General features: G+C 35.3%; 2 protein-coding genes across 3 annotated transcripts; both read left to right on the top strand.

Annotated features, from left to right (window-relative positions):
* The first annotated feature begins 578 nt into the window (after positions 1-578).
* LOC137733844 (caffeic acid 3-O-methyltransferase) lies at positions 579-5,854 on the top strand. The gene is made up of 4 exons (XM_068473037.2): positions 579-1,067; positions 4,331-4,641; positions 4,806-4,870; positions 4,994-5,854. The coding sequence occupies exons 1-4, from the start codon at positions 643-645 to the stop codon at positions 5,294-5,296; spliced, it is 1,104 nt and encodes a 367-aa protein (XP_068329138.2). The 5' UTR covers positions 579-642; the 3' UTR covers positions 5,297-5,854.
* Positions 5,855-12,437: 6,583 nt separating this feature from the next.
* LOC137735112 (caffeic acid 3-O-methyltransferase-like) lies at positions 12,438-18,708 on the top strand. 2 transcript variants are annotated; one of them, XM_088697102.1, is made up of 5 exons: positions 12,438-12,911; positions 14,623-14,932; positions 16,148-16,212; positions 16,335-16,438; positions 18,513-18,708. In XM_088697102.1, exons 2-5 carry the CDS (start codon positions 14,851-14,853, stop codon positions 18,706-18,708), a joined length of 447 nt encoding a protein of 148 aa, XP_088553228.1. In that variant the 5' UTR covers positions 12,438-12,911; positions 14,623-14,850. The 2 variants fall into 2 exon arrangements, with proteins under 2 accessions (XP_088553228.1, XP_088553227.1); XM_088697101.1 differs by lacking the exons at positions 16,148-16,212; positions 16,335-16,438; positions 18,513-18,708 and having other exon boundaries at positions 14,623-14,855.
* The last annotated feature ends 370 nt before the right edge of the window (positions 18,709-19,078 follow it).

Here is a 19,078-nt window from a genome sequence, read left to right as displayed (position 1 = left end):
GTGGGTGGGGTCCCGTTGGTGGTGCCCACACCATTTTCTGGGCTAAATCCTAGGGCAAATTTGACTTTTAGCTTTTAGCCCACACATTTAGCATGTGTTAGGTTGGGTTTTGGGGGGAGGGGGAAGTAATACCTAAAAAATAGCATTTAACCCAGAGTTGAGTTTGGTTTTAAGGATCCCTAAAAAGAAATAAAACAAAACAAAACCAGATAAAGAGTACAGTATAAAGCTAGACCTAGTACTGTTTGGTACTGATGTGCTTTTATAAAAAGTGGGTATAAAAAAAATTTGAGCTGAAAAAGATGTTTGGTAAACACTTAAAACAGCTTATTTTCACATTTTAGGTGAAAAAAGGTTGAAAACGTAAAACAGTAAAAATAAGCTTATTCTCATAGTACAACAGAAATAGGTTTTTTTTCTTCAAAATACAACAATGCCAAACCAACCCTTAAAGGGTAAGATCTGTGGGAGGCATGTGGGGTCCCGCATGGTGGTCGACACCTTGGTATTACATCAAAGGTGGTGGGTGAGCAAACAAATCCCTATATATTGCCAGTTAGCAAACCCATATCTTCTACCCTCATTTCTCCTTCTCCTCCTCTCTCTCTCTTTCTCTCTCCCCTCCAACACCAAATCCAAAAAATGGGTTCGACCGTAGAGACTCAGATGACTCCAACCCAAGTCTCCAACGAAGACGAAGAAGCAAACCTCTTCGCCATGCAGCTAGCCAGCGCCTCTGTTCTCCCCATGGTGCTCAATGCAGCCCTTGAGCTCGACCTCCTCGAGATCATGGCGAGAGCAGGGCCTGGCGCTTTCGTTTCTCCGGCGGACTTAGCTTCGCAGCTGCCGACCAAGAACCCTGACGCCACCGTCATGCTGGACCGCATGCTGCGCCTCCTGGCCAGCTACTCCATCCTCACTTGCTCCCTCCGCACGCTTCGCGACGGCAATGTCGAGCGGCTGTACGGCCTCGGCCCCGTCTGCAAGTTCTTGATAAAGAACGAGGATGGTGTTTCCATTGCTCCTCTCTGCCTCATGAATCAGGACAAGGTCCTTATGGAGAGCTGGTAATTACCATTCTTCTTAATTTATCATCTTAATTTGATCGTAAACAAACATTAATAATGGGTTTTAAATAGGTGGATCTGAATAAAATTATAAAAATGTTACTAACTGTGAGTCGGGGCCTTGAGTAGGTGATTGTTATCTATATTTTTAGGGGGTTATTAAGGAGACTAATTTGTTAAATTAAATTATATTATCAATAACAAATAACGGTAATCAACATTTACGTAATAATTCAATCATGACAACTATATTATTTAATTTACAACATTTAGTTTAAAATTTAATATTCTTAGCATTATCCTTATTAGTAGAGTAGAGTAATGTTATAGATACTATATATTTAATACATATTTTATCAGAGAAATGTTAAGATGACTCTTTAAAAGTGACAATTTCCATGTACTTTCTATCACTTTACTGTTTAACGTTAATTTTTTTGTCAGCATTATAAAAATATTTTGTAAAAAGCATAATGTGGCAGAGAGTCCAATGAAAGTGGTCTTAACATTTCTCATTTTACAAACTATATAATGTGTTTATTGATATTTTGATTAACATGTTTATTTTTATTGATGACACATCAAATCAATTACAAATTTTGTCTAAAAGGTTTATCTACCCAATATCATCCTTTCTACTAAAAGATAAGACACATAGATTCTATCAAAATGAGATTTTTTTATAAACTCTCGATCATCTCAATTTCTATTCATTTTTTGTACCAATATTATAAATTTTATGCCAAAAACTTAAGTTGTCAAAGTCTATGGAGAATCTGCTTAATGTTTCTCTTTGGAAAACGCTAAAGTGACTCTTCATAGATTTTTTGTCATCTCATATTTTTTTTGACATAATTTTTTATATTAATATTATAAAATATTATGTCAAAAAATAATATGACAAATATTCCGTAAGTAATTCCACGGTTAAAACAGTCTACTTAACCTTTCTCTTTCTCTTTCTCTTTCTCTACTATTTTCTTTTTTGTTCGTATTACTTTTGCCCGATTTGCAGAGATTTTTCAATGTGATGGGTATATGAGATGGTACAACATGTATCATTATACAAATAATGGAATATGTGTGTTAAAAAAGTTAATAACCTAAAAAATAAAATTTTTTACCACTTACATAAAAATACGTGGTGTACCATCTATATTCCGTCACAATTAAAAGTTTCTCCCTAATTTGGTCGTTGGGGACGAGAGATTTTTCTGTATAATCGGCACACGAGGTGATATATCATGTGTCATTATACAAATAATATAATATATATGTTAAAAAGTTAATAACTTAAAAAATAAAAATTTTCATCACTTACATAAAAACACGTGATGTATCGCTTGTGTTCTTGTTACAATAAAAAATTTGTCCTTGGGACAAACAAGACTGGAAATTGATCGTTCTTGTCACAGTTTTCGAAAGATTCTTCTATGTAGCCGCTTAATTTGACTTGCTGTTGCTCATTATTTTATTATTAATTTAAGTTTTGAAATTTATATTTATTTTTTAGACAAGATTTAAAAATTTAAATTCTTCTAATAAAATGGTGAGTATTAGACCTGGTTTGGTACTGAGGTGATTCTGAAAAAAGCTGCTATCAAAAAAAGCTGGGAGCTGTTTTTGTGTTTGGTAAACACTCAGCTTCAGCTTTTTTTCACAGTTTTGGATGAAAAAAAGCCAAAAATAAGAAGCTGCAAAACCTAGCTTTGAAAAACCGATTTTTTTTCACATCTGTTTTACATAAAAGTTTACCAAACACTCTAATACTGTTTTTTTTTCTTTCAAAAGCACTTTTACAAAAAAGTTTACCAAACACTCTGCTGCTTTATTTCACAGCTGCTTATTCTCACAGCACAACAGAAGCAGCTTTTTTTCAAAGCACAGCAATACCAAACCAGCCCTTATTATCGATGGTATTCAACCTTAACATTTTAGAATATTAATTGGTCCAATCTTAATGAAAGGCAGAAGACTCGAGAGGACGATGCCAAACTTGTTGACTTGTATAGAGTGAATGGGGTATAAAACGGACGACATTTTTTTCTTTCTTTCTTTGATCTTCAGGTAAGATTAATAAATGGACGACATATGCGTCGTACTCGACTAAGATACGAACAACGGTTTGATGATGACTCCTTGTTTTAGGATTGCCACTTACCAAATTAGAAGTGGCAACGTTTCATTGTCAAACGTTTCTTTTTTGTTAATCTTTGAGGCGTTTGATAATAAAGTCTCGTTTTTCAATTTTGGTGATTAAATATTTATTTATTTTAAAATTTTAATTAAACTTTTTTTTTACAATTTTTTTTTTTTTTTTGGTCGAAATTTTTTTTACAAGTTTATCAGAAGTACGTTTGATTACCTATAATATAGGTATATTTGCTTTTATGGTACATTTAGATTTTTAGTACATTTTGTTCCTTAGTATATTTAGAATCTAAACATAAAAAATCGGTATGTTTATTTTCAAAATGTATTATAAGTTTTAAATATATTATTTTATAACTTACTAAAATTTTAACAAATTAATGAAGTTTTTTTTTCTAAAATTATTAGTGACTTTTTTTTTAAATAGAAGAAGAGGCTAATTAAATATAATAACAAAAATAAAAGGTTTCTCTTTTTTTAGTGACATTGAAAAATTAGTTAAATTAATAATTCTAATAAAGCCATGAATTTAAAATTCGTAAATTGTAGGAATTTAGTTGCTAGATAGTTTAAGTAGATATATATTAAAAAAATTTAAAAAATGCCTGGTTGGCAATTGACCAAAACATCTTAATCGAATTTTGTAAAGGAACATATGTTTAATTTAAACAAGCTAGGAAAAAAATGTAGGATATTCTAATTACATCTTAACATTTTTCCTTTGTATGACTCCATTGTCTAACACTTTAATTATTCTATTCTTTTATAAAGCTCGAATGTGAGTTAGGTCAATTTGCTAGAGGTGATTTAAATCCCCTCCTCCATCATTTTCATAAGAACGTCAGAATAAAACTGTATAATCGAATATAAGAGGATACTGCTTTGCAAAATAACGTAATCCACATCAATACAATAATTATGTCAACAATTCCTTGTTATTTGATGCTTGTGAGTTATGCGGGCATTGAAACACGTGGTAGGTGGCTTGGCCTAGGTCACATATGAGCCATACCCATATGACTGATCAAACGACGTGTTGTTTCGTTATTTTACACATACTATATGCTTTTGGTTGTGAGAGTGACATGTATGCTTGTTTTGGGTTTGTGCAGGTACCACTTGAAAGATGCTGTTCTTGAAGGAGGAATTCCATTCAACAAGGCCTATGGAATGACTGCTTTTGAGTACCATGGCACTGACCCTAGATTCAACAAGGTCTTCAACGCAGGAATGGCTGCCCACTCTACCATTACCATGAAAAAACTTCTAGAGACCTACAAGGGCTTTCAGGGCCTCACATCCGTAGTAGATGTTGGTGGTGGCACTGGCGCTGTTATTAACATGATCGTTTCTAAGTACCCCTCGATTAAGGGTATTAACTTCGATCTGCCTCATGTCATAGAAGATGCTCCCCAATATCCTGGTATATTTTCATTTTTGATAATGCTTGTAGTTCAATTACTTAAAAAGCATTCACCTTTACCTCGATCTTTCTCAAGTTCGATTTCTCTTCCTCTAATATTGCTTATGTTTGTACTATTTATCATTTTCCCTAATGAATATTAGATCTATGGATGTTGGATGTAGGTGTGGAGCATGTTGGAGGAGACATGTTTGTAAGTGTTCCAAAGGGAGATGCAATTTTCATGAAGGTTAGTTATTATTTATCAAAAAGAGAGTTGAAGACTATTTTGTAGTGCTAATATCAATTTCTTATAAGAGCTTAGTTGCATAATAATTTGGAACTATCTCAAATCATGTATGCAATCTTACAGTTTATATGTCACGACTGGAGTGACGATCATTGCTTGAAATTTTTGAAGAACTGTTATACCGCGCTCCCTGACAATGGGAAGGTGATTCTTGCTGAGTGCATTCTTCCAGTAGCTCCAGCCAGTAGCCTTGCCACCAAGGGTGTTGTCCATATCGACGTGATCATGTTAGCTCACAACCCCGGAGGAAAAGAGCGGACGGAGAAGGAGTTTGAGGCCTTGGCTAAGGCATCTGGATTCAAGGGTTTCCACGTCATCTGCTCCGCTTTCAACACCTATGTCATTGAGTTTCTTAAGAAGATTTGAGTATAACTTTGGCAGTGGTATGCTGCCGTCTGCATTCATATTGCTTTTATTTTGATATGGTGGTCGCATATTTTTCACCATAACTAGGTTTATATGTTAGGAAAAAAAAAATGGTAATAAGAAAGTGATTTTATGTTCGTTGTATGTTATAAATTTGGATTCATACGCTTGCAATGGCGTGTAAAACATGAAAAAACACGGTGTACGACGGATAGAGCATGTGTCTGTGCTGCCATAAAGAAAAAATAAAGACCTATCCTCTGTGAGAGTTTTTTGTGGGCGTATCAGAGCATCGTCTTATGGGCAGATGAATGAAGCTACTGTAAGCCTTGCTCTAACAGTGTTGGTAACGGCTTGACGCTAAATCCCATTACTTAGAGCATGCACCAACCAATAATTTTGATTTTACAATTATATGTACAAATTGACAATTTGAGATTCTCTCTATGCACAATGTTTTTTCTTTGTGAAAGAACTTGCGTTTTGAGAAAATCTCAGTGACAATCAATATTATTTAACTTTGATCTCATTTATGGGAATGGTTTATATTCATGTAAATAATCACTTTTTTTTTACGGTTTCAATTTTAAGGTATAATATGATCATTATTATGTGGATTTGCTTAAAGAATCGACTCGATGACAAAATCTCATTTCTTCAATTTTCTTTACCTTTGATTGAACTTATCACTATGGTTGATTGTTTTAGGGTGTCTATCAACCATTGGATAGAATTCGAGTTTGTATACACAATTTGATACTTATAACTTAAAATCAACGCTCTAGTGCAATTTTTTACCTAAGTAATCAACTCTCAACGGATAGATTTAAAGTTAATAAATAAAATTGATTGCGAGTGAGATTTCTTCAAAACATTCCACCTTTAAAGAAGAATAGATGTCGTACATGGAATTTTTTACCTCATGTTTTAACGTTAATTTTCGTGCCAATATTATAAAATATTATGTAATAAACATGAGGTTGCAGATCGAGAGTCTATGGAGAGTCCTACTTTTGAGAGAGTCTCCTTAGCATATCTCTTACAATAATTAAGGATGATTTCGAACCTGACACGCATATAGATAAAAATCTAACTCTATTCACTAAGATATTCACATGCTTGTGCACCTACTTAATACTTCATGGAGTTTATATTTCAATTTTCAACAAACTGGTTGTTTCATACTGTTTTGAGTAATTAATTTGAGCAAACATTAATAGATAGTAATATTCGATGTCTAGTAATGTTCAACACTTTTGTTTGGATCATTGAAATGTGAGTTTTCATAGAATTACCTAATTTGGTGTGGCTAGGATTAATTTTGAAACTGATTCTCTGTCATCTCATGTTTTTTGCACAACATTTTATAATGTTGACATGAAATTTGACATTAAACTATAAGTTAACAAAAAATTTCACTTTTAAAAGAGTCTTCTTAACATTTCTCAAACGGCAATAATCAACTCACCTACACAACTTGTATGTGAGAATGATGGTCCAAGCACTCTTCTAGAATATTGTCCCAATTAAGTATGAGAACCAAACTTGTTCGGTTTAAAAGTGGAGTCGAAGAAATCAATACAGTACCTGAATTATTATGGAGAAGGGATCTTGTCTAAGGTCTAAGTTACGCCACCACATTTATATAAATTAGGTTAACTTTCGGATATGGACAGGTTCCGCTCACCAATTGATTTGATCTTTCAGGGAATCTTAGGTGAAAAAATGCACACCTGCCCCTTATTAAATAGTCACATCATTTTTTTATGCATGAGAAATTTTATTTGAAGCTTATATAATTTTTTTCGGCACAGAACATACTTTTTAGATCTGTATTATTTTTAATTAAATTATTAATATCTTTTTAAATCGTAATTTACTATCTAAACTACTCTCATAAATTTAATTCAACATGTAAGTTTATCTTTACAATCATTATTTTTTACATTAGAAAATACCTGGATCAGTTTGGTGAAGATCCATGTTAATTAAATCCATTAATCTAATTAAACATAGCTGCCATGAGACTACGAGAGTCAAACCAAATTAGCCAAACCCTAGCTAGTTTTATAAATGCATGCATATTTTGTCGGTCGACTTGTAGTACTGGGAATAACAGCTAGCAAGTCATGCACGGAAGTTAGAAATTGAGAAATGTTCTTTTTCAGAATATATAAATAAATTGGTAATAAGATTGCATCATTAATTATCAACACTCAACAGTACGCAAACAAAATGGAACGAAGTGCAATAATTATTATGCTCTCACATGTTTACAGCTACACAACAAGACTAGCTACTAATTAGGTATGGGTAACATCTGACCATGTAATTAAAGAAAAAAACTTTCATTACTTAATTAAAAGGGATAACTAAAAGTGAAATAGCTGGTAGCCAAAAATTTAGAAAAAGCTATGTACGCGTGGATTTGCTAGGTTGACGTAGTAAATGGTTGGACCGATACGCTTGATCCCCTTGAGCCGAAGAGTTGGATAACCCCTTTTTGTCTGAGAAACACTACTCATACAATAAGTTGGGTTTTGATATCATATATAAGAGGTAGCAGTACTAGTGAAAACCTGTGCCATCTCTCTTCCCTCCTCCTCTTCTTCTGTCTTGCCGTTGATCTTGATCAGCCGCTGTTTGTTGTTTTGGCAACAGTAGTAGCAGAAGTACAAGTAGGTTTCATGGAGGTGACAAGTAATGTTGGAGATGATGACGATGGTGGTAGGGTTGGTGGATGGTGGTGGTGGTAGTATGATGATGACAATGATAAAAGTTGGACGATCCAAAACTTCAAAATTACCGTTTATCCGTAAAAAAAAGCTTATTTTTCTATATGAGAGCGTCTTATGATTTTTTTTCCACGATAGAACATAAGAGCAATATTACATAATGATTAGGGTTTGATTATTGAGAATGAGTTTATTGATAATTTTTTTATTATTAATTTTATTTTATCCTTGATGGTAATTATGCAATATGATAATAAAGATATTTTAAGTTTAAAGTTAAGCTGAGTATAGAGAAGTTATACGAGTTCATACTAAATTTTCCTTCATAGATCTATTAGCCAGGATGACACATACCATGACAATGACATCATCTCAATTAGTATATGCTATCTACCTTATTAAGCTTCACGAAAATATATGGTTCTTTATATACTATCTACCTTTTTGAGCTTTACGAAAATATATGATGCTTGATAAGAACTTATATAAACGTATTTATCATGACATTTTATTTTTGTTATACAATGTTATGTGTAAAATTTTTAAGATGTTTTACATTATTGAATTGAAATATCACAATAACGATAAACGCGTTCTACGCAAATTACTCTTTTATAAATATCAGGTGTATTTGTCCAATGCCATTTCAGCCTCTTTGTTTCATTTCACAATTGCTTGAATTACTTAACTGGTTTTGCCGGATCAATAACTATGGACAAAAAGTTTGAACTTAAATCTTTTCAAACACCAGAAATTAAGAGAAATAAATAAAGAAGGAACACCTTATTGTAAATTATGCTCTATCACCAGCTACAAGGACTTCAGAGGAGCAATTCACTATTTTTTCCCAATTCTCCCTTGTCATGTTGGATTGAAGGGTTTTACTTCTTCTTGTATTTCTTCGTACTTTACTAGGTAATCCTTATGCTCGAAGTGATGTATACAGATCCAACCTACCACTCCAAATCCAATCGAACAATATATCATAGTCGAACTTATAACCCATTGAGTATGACATGTATTGAAGAACGAGGTGTTGGTTGATCTTCTTCCTGAACTTGTAAAGAGCTATCAATTTTTTATTGACGATTACTTCCTTAAACTTTTAGAATTGGCCAATTTACCCCTAAGTTATAACCTTAGCCGTAAACTTTTAGAATTGGACAATTTACCCCCTAAGTTTTAACTTTAGCCGATTACCCTCTGAACTTTTATAATTAAAAATTTTCCCCTAAATTTTAAAATTCAAACAAAAAGTGTGCGGAGTGAACTAGCGGAAGAGAAGAAGAAGAAAAAATCAATTATGTTGTCTACATTAGGGATAAAAATATCTTTTTGCAATTATAAAATTAAAGTTCAGAGGAAAAATTGGTCAATTATAAAAGTTTAGGGGGAGTAATTGGCTAATTTTAGTTTATAAAGAAATTGACAGCTTCATACAAATTCGAAAGAAAAATCAACAAATAACTCTCGAAGCAAAACTGCACTTTTTGATAAGAAAGTTTGGATTTGTAAGTAATCATTAAATTTGTTCATATTTCTTTAAAAAATTAGTCTAAAAAATTAAGAGTAATACTAGATAGACTAAATGATGTGTTACTAATAAAAAATAAACACGTTAAGGGTAATGGTAGGGAAACTAAATTTGTAGACAAAATTTTGTAAACTAAATTACTCAAGCGTTGGTAAATGTGCTCATTCGTAATGGTGATACATCATTTAGTTTGTAAATTTTCTTTACAAATTTAGTCTCCCTAACATTACCCACACGTTAATTAACACTTAAATGATAATTCAATCATTAACTTCTATGTCATTTAATTTACCAAATTTAATTTGAATATTTAGTCTCCCTAACATTACCCAAAAATTAATTTACCTAGCATTATCCTTTACTAACATGGCTTTTTTTGTTCACATTACTTTTGGCCAATTTGGTCGTTCGGGACGGACATGATTGGAAATTGATCATTCTTGTCCGAGTTTTAGAGTTCTGAATGATTCTTTGGTGAAGCTGTTTAATTTGAGTGGATGTGTTTATGTTTAAATTTTGAGATTTATATTTATAATTAAACAGATTTAGAAATTTAATGGTAATAAAGTGCTGAATATTATCGTCATTTTAAGGTGATTGAGCTAAAATACTTTGCAGTATGATTAGTTCAGTTTTAACGGAAGGCAGAAGACTCGAGAGGACGATGCCTAACTTTTTGACTATTTTGGGATATAAACAGTCGACATATATTTCTTTCTTTGATCTTCAGGTAGGATAATAAATAGACGACATATGCGTCGTACTCGAACAAGATACGTAACAATGGATTGGTGATGACTGTTCACCTATTTTAGGATTGCTACATAACCAAAATGAGTGGAAAGCTGGGACCACTTCACCAACCACACCAGTGTTTCACTATGAAAAAGTTTCTTTCTTATAATATTTTTCGAATGTTCTAAAAATTCTCATTGCCCCATATGCCGCTTGATGTTAAGCAATTAATCTCAAAGAGTTTAAAAATTAAGAAATTGCATTTAGACCTGTCAATGCGCTCGTCTAGCCCACCCAGACGCTTGCCTGACTAGCGTTTAACGCTTTTTAGAACTTTAACTCTATGTTTTAACTATTCTATTCTTACATAATTTAACTTGTTTTGCCGGATCAACTAAGAGAAATCTTTTCAAACACCATCTAAATAATGAATAAATAAACAATAACAAGGACTCCATCACCTGCTACAAGGGCACCATTACATAATTCGTTGTCATGTTGTATTCGGCAGAGAGACTTTTCTTAGTTCGTTCGCCATTGGTTTGAAAGGTTGACATTTTGTTGTATTCCTTCTTACTTTAATAGGTAATGCAAGTGGTGACGTACACAGAGAACAATATATTAGTCGAACCATGTGAAATGCGTTTGTGTTAATTTAAACCATGGAGTATAACCTTGTATTGAAGAAAAACTGCACTTTTTTTATAAGAAATTTTGGATTTGTAAATTATCAATAAATTTGTTTATATTTCTTTTTAAAAACGATATTACGAGGGATAAAATCACACATTTCTCTTATTAATGAATGCTAAAAGAACTCTGAGCACTAAGACTCTTGTGAACTTGTTGACCCTAAAAATTACAAAGCCTATGTGGCGCGCAGGCCGAGTAACTAATGAGCCAACTACGTCATTCGATTGATATGGGGCATGCCAACTCGTTGGCCGAGCCTGGCCGAGGAGTACGATTTGTTGATGTTGTGTTGAACGCGTTGCTGACTTCTTGATCTTGCAATTGCGGCTGAGGAAGGAACAAGTCTCGGTCTTTGGATTCTCGAGTCTGAAGACAAAGCTGCTAGTTCTTTGAAGTTCACGAACCGTCGGCGTCGGATTCGGTCACAGTGATTATATTTATAAGAGTATAAGCACGTCGAATCGACACCAGGCTATATGGACACAAGTACTCAAAGGAGATATATGTATTGATGGTAAATGTGGTTCGGCCGTTAGAATGCTGAACTCTAAAACTCATTTGTAAGTATCCAATCATAAAATCACTCGGCGTTCAATGCGCCGAATGTCGTAACTTGTAACACCTTACTTCGCCAAGAAGGCTAATAAGATGACCTCTGCCAATAAGGATTCGGAAACCCTTCTCGATTGAGACTTGGATAGATAACTAGTCGGCCTCGACGCAGTGCTGTTTATCCAAACTGAAGATGCTCCTCGGTCGGCTGATTCTACGGCAACAATGTTGTTTATCCAAATTGAAGATGTTTGCCGGTTGCCTTCACAGTGCTATTTATCCAAACTGAAGATGTGTCGGCGGAAAAAGAAAATAAAAAAAATCTTAAGATGTTTGACTGGTTTACGCAGGGTAATTGTGTGTTGAATTAGAGAGGCTTGAATGATGCACTCTGCTCTCTATTTATAGCAACAAGTCCTCCTTAAGATCCAGTTGAAACCATATTCGGATTAGGACTTCTTATTCTGTTCCAACTTTATCTCGACCAATCCTACTCCTATTAGGACTTTGAACTCACCCCCTTTTTGAGGCCGTATTCATTGCCGGCCGAGAATCCATATTGCACTAGGCCCCCTTATCGTATTGGGATTTCTTCGACCCATCCGCTCATCCAAACTACTTTTTCTGACAATAGAACTCGACCACCTTTACTGAACGGCCCAAGATCATCAAGCAGCCCATAGTATATTTGGAAAAGCTTTGGACCGAACATAGACCTACACTCGGCCCAATAATATTATTTTGGGCCCAAACAGAACTCTCGACAATTTAAAATCAATTTTCGTAACAACATTACAAAACATTGATACCACCTCAATGGTGGTAGGTGAGCAAACAAATCCCTATATATTGCCGGTTAGTACACCCATTATTACACCCATCTATTCCACTCTCAGTCCTCCTCTCTCTCTCTCTCTCTCTCCCCCCACCAACACCAAATCCAACAAATGCGTTCGACCAGAGAGACTCAGATGACTCCAACCCAAGTCTCCGACGAAGAAACCAACCTCGATGCCATGCAGCTAGCCTCCGCCTCCGTTCCCCCCATGGTGCTCAAGGCAGCCCTCGAGCTCGACCTCCTCGAGATCATGGCGAAAGCCGGGCCTGGCGCTTTCGTTTCTCCGGAGGACTTAGCTTCGCAGCTGCCGACCAGGAACCCTGACGCCCCCGTCATTCTGGACCGCAAGCTGCGCCTCCTGGCCAGCTACTCCATCCTCACTTACTCCCTCCGCACGCTACCCGATGGCAAAGTAGAGCGGCTGTACGGCCTCGGCCCCGTCTGCAAGTTATTGACAAAGAACGAAGATGGTTTGTCCATTGCTCCTCACTTACTCCTGACTCAGGACAAGGTCCTTGTTGAGAGCTGGTAATTACCATTATTCTTCTTAGTTTATCATCTTAATTTGATCGTTAACAAACATTAATTAATGGGTTTTAAATAGGTTGATTAGAATAAAATCATAAAAATGTTACTAACTGCGAGTTGTGGCTTGAATATGTGATTGTTTTCTATTTTTCCTATTGTGTTCTTCTTTGTTCATATTACTTTTGGCCGATTTAGTGGTTGGGGACGGATCGACATGATTGGAAATTTATCACACCACAGTGTTTCAATTTCAAACCTTTCTTTCTTATTAATCTTTTTCCTTTGTAGAACTCTACGTTTTAATTATTTTATTTTTCCATAGGTGCGGTAGATTAAGTTAAATAATTTCTGTTACAAGGAAATAAAATACTAATTGATAAAACAAAAATAAAATAAAATAAAAAAGATTTCACGTCATGTTGAATCCTCTCCATTTGCAAAACCTAGTCTCTAAACAAAGCAAATCCAATTACATAAAACATAATAACTTTTCACAACCAATTTCCTCTAATCTTTTATCAATAATATTCAAATTGAGATTGGATGGTTTCGAAAATTGGGATCCTCTTCTTATTGAACGTATAAACCCCTTTTTATATGAAAATTTTCGATGATAGTGAAAATTTTGAAATAGTTCCATCTCCCTTTTTTATACGTTAAAAGAAAAAAAAACAAAAAACTCAGGAGGAGAGAAGGGAGTAAACGATCAAGAGAGAGAGATGGACAGACGAAGGCTGTGGAGGAGAGAAAGGGTAGGGGAAGAAGATGAAAGGTTTAACATAATTTTTTATTTATTTAATCACTTTGCAGAATTATTGTGTTTCAGTGCAAAGATTATTTAAGTTGATAGTTTAATCTATCATAAGATTAATATGAGAGCTCATATACAAAAAGACCTCACAAATCCTCAAAATGAAGACCTTAGGAAAACAGCTATGTATATGTCACACTCACAGCCATAATTGCTCTGCTAAGGTCCTCATTTTGAGGACATGTGAGGTTCTTTTTAATATGAGACATCAGATTAATCTAACAGTACATTAAGCTATCAACTTAAATATTCTATCACAGTGAAACAAAATCCTAACTGATCAAACAAAAAAAAAAAAAAAAAAAAAAAAGAGGATAGAAGAAGGTTTCATGTCATGTCGAATCTCTTCCATCTAGAAAATCTAATCTTCTCATCAAATATCTAAAAGTTAATCCAGTTGTATAAACCCTAATGATTGTTCACATCAATTCAATTCTATCTTTTATCAATAATATCCAAACTCAGTTAGTTACAAAACCTCAAAATTGGGTTTCCCTTCTTCTTGAACGTGTGAACCCTATTTTTACATTTTCCGAAGGTGGTGAAAATTTTGAAACAGGTCATTCTCCCTTTTTTCATATGTGAAAAGCAAAAAAAATAAAACTCATGAGGAGAGAAGGGGAGTGAACGATCGGGAGAGAGATGGAGAAATGAAGGGGATGTGGGGGAGAGAGAAATTGGAAAAGAAGACGGAAGGTTTCACGCGAGAAATTTTTTTAATTTAATCAGTTTGCAAAATTATTTTGTTTCGGTGTAATAGGAATTATTAAGTTGATAGCTTAACCTACCCATAAGATTAATTTGAAAGTTTATATGAAAACAAAACCGCACAGGTCCTCAAAATAAGGACCTTAAGAGAGCAGTATCCATGATGGGTATGCTTGTTTTGGGCTTGTGCAGGTACCACTTTAAAGATGATGTTCTTGAAGGAGGAATTGCATTCAACAAGGCCTATGGAATGACTACTTTTGAGTACCATGGCACTGACCCTAGATTCAACAAGGTTTTTAACAGGGCAATGGCTGACCACTCTAGCATTGCCATGAAGAAACTTCTTAAGACCTACTTGGTTTTGAGGGCCTCACATCCGTCGTTGATGTTGGTGATGGCATCGGTAGTGTTATTCACATGATTGTCTCTAAGTACCCCTCAATTAAGGACATTAACTTTGACTTGCCTCATGTCATCAAAGATGCTCCCCAATATCCTGGTATGTTCTTCGTTTCTGATAATGTTTGTTGTTAGTTACTGTTTGGGCCTGAATAACAACTTGAGCTGAGATGAGTTGACCCAATGATCATGGTTCTCAGCCTAGTCAAATCTTTCAAGTTAGTGGGATTTTAGGCCACGAGTAGGATTAGTTTGACCGAGTCCTCATGGAGGTAGGACTATGAAAAGTTTAAGTATAGGGGTGACTTGGTCGAGTCTTGCACAAACTGAAATTACAAAGATCAGTATAAACTATGGATAAATATGAACTATTCCAAGGATTCGAATGCCTACGCGACCATATAAACATGAATGAATCTCACCATGGGACTAGGTTTAGAGTTCTGATGAGAGTGTGAGAGGCCGAGATTAAATAGAGACGAACTTTTGGCTAAGAAGGCATAAAGGGAATATTCAAGCAAATATTAAGCAAACATAATCCCATTAGGACTCTGCCTCGGCATACTTGTTTATCATGAAAGCTTTGCGTATAAATAGAAGAGGCTCTTCAACATTGAAAGCTCATTCAACTGAACAAACAGCGTAAACGCTTTACACGAAAAACCTTGCTCTACGCGAAACCCTTCTCACACCACTGAGAAGAACACTAACTGTCCTAACCCAGTGGAGCAGTGGAACCAAACAATTTAGGAGCACTTTCAGTTTGGATAAGTGAACAACATTGTTGTTCGTTGGTATTCAAGTCTTGGCGGGTGAAGAGTTTGCAATTCTTTCACCTAAATAGGTCATCTCAATAGCTCAGTAAAATGAGGTGTTACCTAATTACCATTTATTCAGCACAGTGAAAGTCGAACCAGTTATTGAACCTCGCAGTGATCTAGTAAATTTGTCTTCAGGTTCTAGAACCCAAGGTCGAGATGTGTTCCTTCCTCTGCCCAAATCGTTCAGGTGTAGAACTTAGCAGTGCATTCCCCACTACCACCACATCAATTATACTTGCCTGACCAAGTTCGGTTGTGAATTGGCACACCCACATTCGTTATTCTTAAGTTAGCTCATAATCATTTGGCATGCGCACCAAGTAGACATTGTAATTTCTAGTGTCAACAGTTACTTAAAAGCATTCACCTTTACACTCGATCTCTCTGAAGTATGATTTCTCTTCCTCTAATATTTGCTTATATAAAAACAAATCATGGTTGTACTATTTATCATTTTCCCTAATGAATATGAGGTCTATGAATGTTGGATATAGGTGTGGAGCATGTTGGAGGAGACATGTTTGTAAGTGTTCCAAAGGGAGATGCAATTGTCATGAAAGTGAGTTATTATTTATCCAAAAGAGAGTCAATGACTATTTTGTAGTGCTAATATCAATTTTTTAAGCTTAGTTGCTTAATATTATTTGGAACGAATATCATATTGTGCATGCAATCTTATAGCATATATGTCACGATTGGAGTGACGAGCATTGCTTGAAACTTTTGAAGAACTGCTACGCTGCGCTCCCTGACAATGGGAAGGTGATTCTTGTTGAGATCATTATTCCGGCATCTCGAAAGAGCAGCCTTGCCACCAAGTTAGCTAACCATATCGACGTGATCATGTTAGCTAACAACCCCGGCAGAAAAGAGAGGACGGAGGATGAGTTTGAGACTTTGAGGCCTTGGCTAAGGGATCTGGATTCCAAGGCTTCCGCGTCATGTGCTCCGCTTTCCACAGCAATGTCAATGAATTTCTTAAGAAGAATTTGAAATAACCTTGGCTATGGTATGCTGCCATATGCATCCATATTGCTTTGGTTTTTGATATAGTGATCGCATGCGGATTTTTCACCATAAGTAGACTTCATGTATTCCACAAAAAGTAGTAAGAAAGTGTAGTAAGAAAAGGATTTTATGTTGCTTATATGTCATAAATTTGGATTCATACTTATGCAATGAGGTCTAACACCACAAAAATCTGGTGTACTACGGGCAGATCAAGTGTTTGTGCTGCCACAAGCACAAAATCAGGACCTCATGTATTTTCTTGACACTCAAACTTACCTGTCAACAGAATTCGGCACAACCGCTCATGCACAAGAACACTTCTAAAACAGAGAAAATTGGAAAGAAAGGAATCATAAAATGACATTTATATTATTTTTATGACATACCTGTACAATTATTATTCAAAATGTTCATTCAAACTAGTATTATGATCAACAAAGTAAATCAACCAAATTACAGAAGCATTCATACCGCCATGAGGAGCCCTAATCAGATAGGCAATAAATAAATAAAGTAAATAGTTATACGCACAAAATTGACCCCATTGTTATAGATTCTCTTACACATGCATGTTCCACGCACACTTGTAGAGTCCACTCCTATTTTAAAGTGCAACAACACTCAGCAATGTGATTAGTTTTGTGCGTATAAATAACGTTATTTAATAAACAAACACACACACACACATATATATTTGATGAGGCTGGGGCTGCTGCTGGAACTTGAAAAGGTCTTTCTCCAAGTCCCGAGTCCAAACAATGGTCTTTCTCCAAGTCCCGAGTCCAAAACTTTTTATAATACTCAGCATAAGTGTAGCCCCTATATATGGCTGCAGATCCATTCCTTAGAGAGCTTTTGCTGGGCTTATTAGAGCATCGTCTTGTGGGCAGAGGAATAAAGTTACTGAGAGCCTTGCTTTCTCAGTATTGGTAACGGCTCGATGCCACACACTCTTGTAAATACCATTACATAGGGCCTACACCAACCAATAATTTTCATTTCACAATTACATGCACAAATTAACAATTTGAGGTTCTGTTTATACACAACTTTTGATTTCACAATGATTACATAGAATTCGAGTTTGAATACACAATCTAATACTTATAACCTAAAATCAAAGATCTAACGTGCAATTTTTTACCTAAGTAATCAACTCTCTCAACATATAGGATTAAAATTAATAAAATTGATGGCCAGTGAGATTTCTTCAAAACATTCCACCTTATAAAAAAAAACAGACGGCATACATAGAATTCTTTTGTATTATACGAGGTCTATGGATGTTTGATATAGGTGTGGATCATGTTGGAGGAGACATGTTTGTAAGTGTTCCAAAGGGAGATGCAATTTTCATGAAGGTGAGTTATTATTTGTCAAAAAGAGAGTCAATGACTATTTTGTAGCAATATCAGATTCTTATTGAAGAAAGTTGAGGTTCTACCATAAAATCAATTGGTAATATAGGGAGTAGCCCGACCTCTTATAAGCCTGTGTAAAGTCTCTCCTCCCATCAATGTGATACTTCTTCTTAACACTGCTCCTCACGTGTGGACAACCTGCTCTGATACCATTAAGAAAGTTGAGGTTCCACCATAATAATATAGGGAGTAACCCAACCTCTTATAAGTCGGTGTAAGGCCTCTCCTCCCATCAATGTGGAACTCATTCTCAACACCTGTAAGAGCTTAGTTTCTTAATATATTTGAAACTAATATCAAATTGCGTATGCAATCTCACAAGTGGATATGTCACGAATGGAGTGACGAGCATTATTTGAAATTTTGAAGAACTGCTATACCGCGCTCCCCGACAATGGGAAGGTGATTCTTCCTGAATGTGCATTCGTCCAGTAGCTCCGGACAGCAGCCTTGCCATCAAGGTAGTTGTCCATATCGACGTGATCATGTTAGCTCACAACCCCGGCGGAAAAGAGAGGACGGGGGAGTTTGAGGCCTTGGCTAAGGAGTCTGGATACCAAGGCTTCCGCGTCATCCGCTCCGCTTTCAACACCTATTTCGTTGAGTTTCTTAAGAAGAATTGAGTATAACTTTGCCAGTGGTATGCTGCCATCTGCATCCATATTGTTTGGTTTCTGATATGGTGATCGCATCTGGATTTTTCACCGTAAGTAGATTTTCGTATGTTACCAAAAAATAGTAATAATAAAGTGGTTTTATGTTGCTTGTATGTCATAAATTTGGATTCATACCCATCCAATGGGGTCTAAAACATGAGAAAATCTGGTGTACGACAGACTGATCATGTGTAAGTGCTCCAACGAACCCAAAATCAGGACCTTATGTATTTCTTATCACCCAAGCTTACCTGTCAATAGAGTTTGACATACGATCGCTCATACACAAGCTCTCCTAAAACAGAAAAATTGGCAAAAAAGGAATAATATAATGACA

Source organism: Pyrus communis, chromosome 7, assembly GCF_041283825.1.
Source record: "Pyrus communis isolate YQ-2024b chromosome 7, ASM4128382v1, whole genome shotgun sequence".
In the NCBI taxonomy this organism is placed as follows: Eukaryota; Viridiplantae; Streptophyta; class Magnoliopsida; order Rosales; family Rosaceae; genus Pyrus; species Pyrus communis.
Note: the sequence above shows the minus strand (reverse complement) of the source record. Positions and strands in the feature narration are given on the sequence as shown.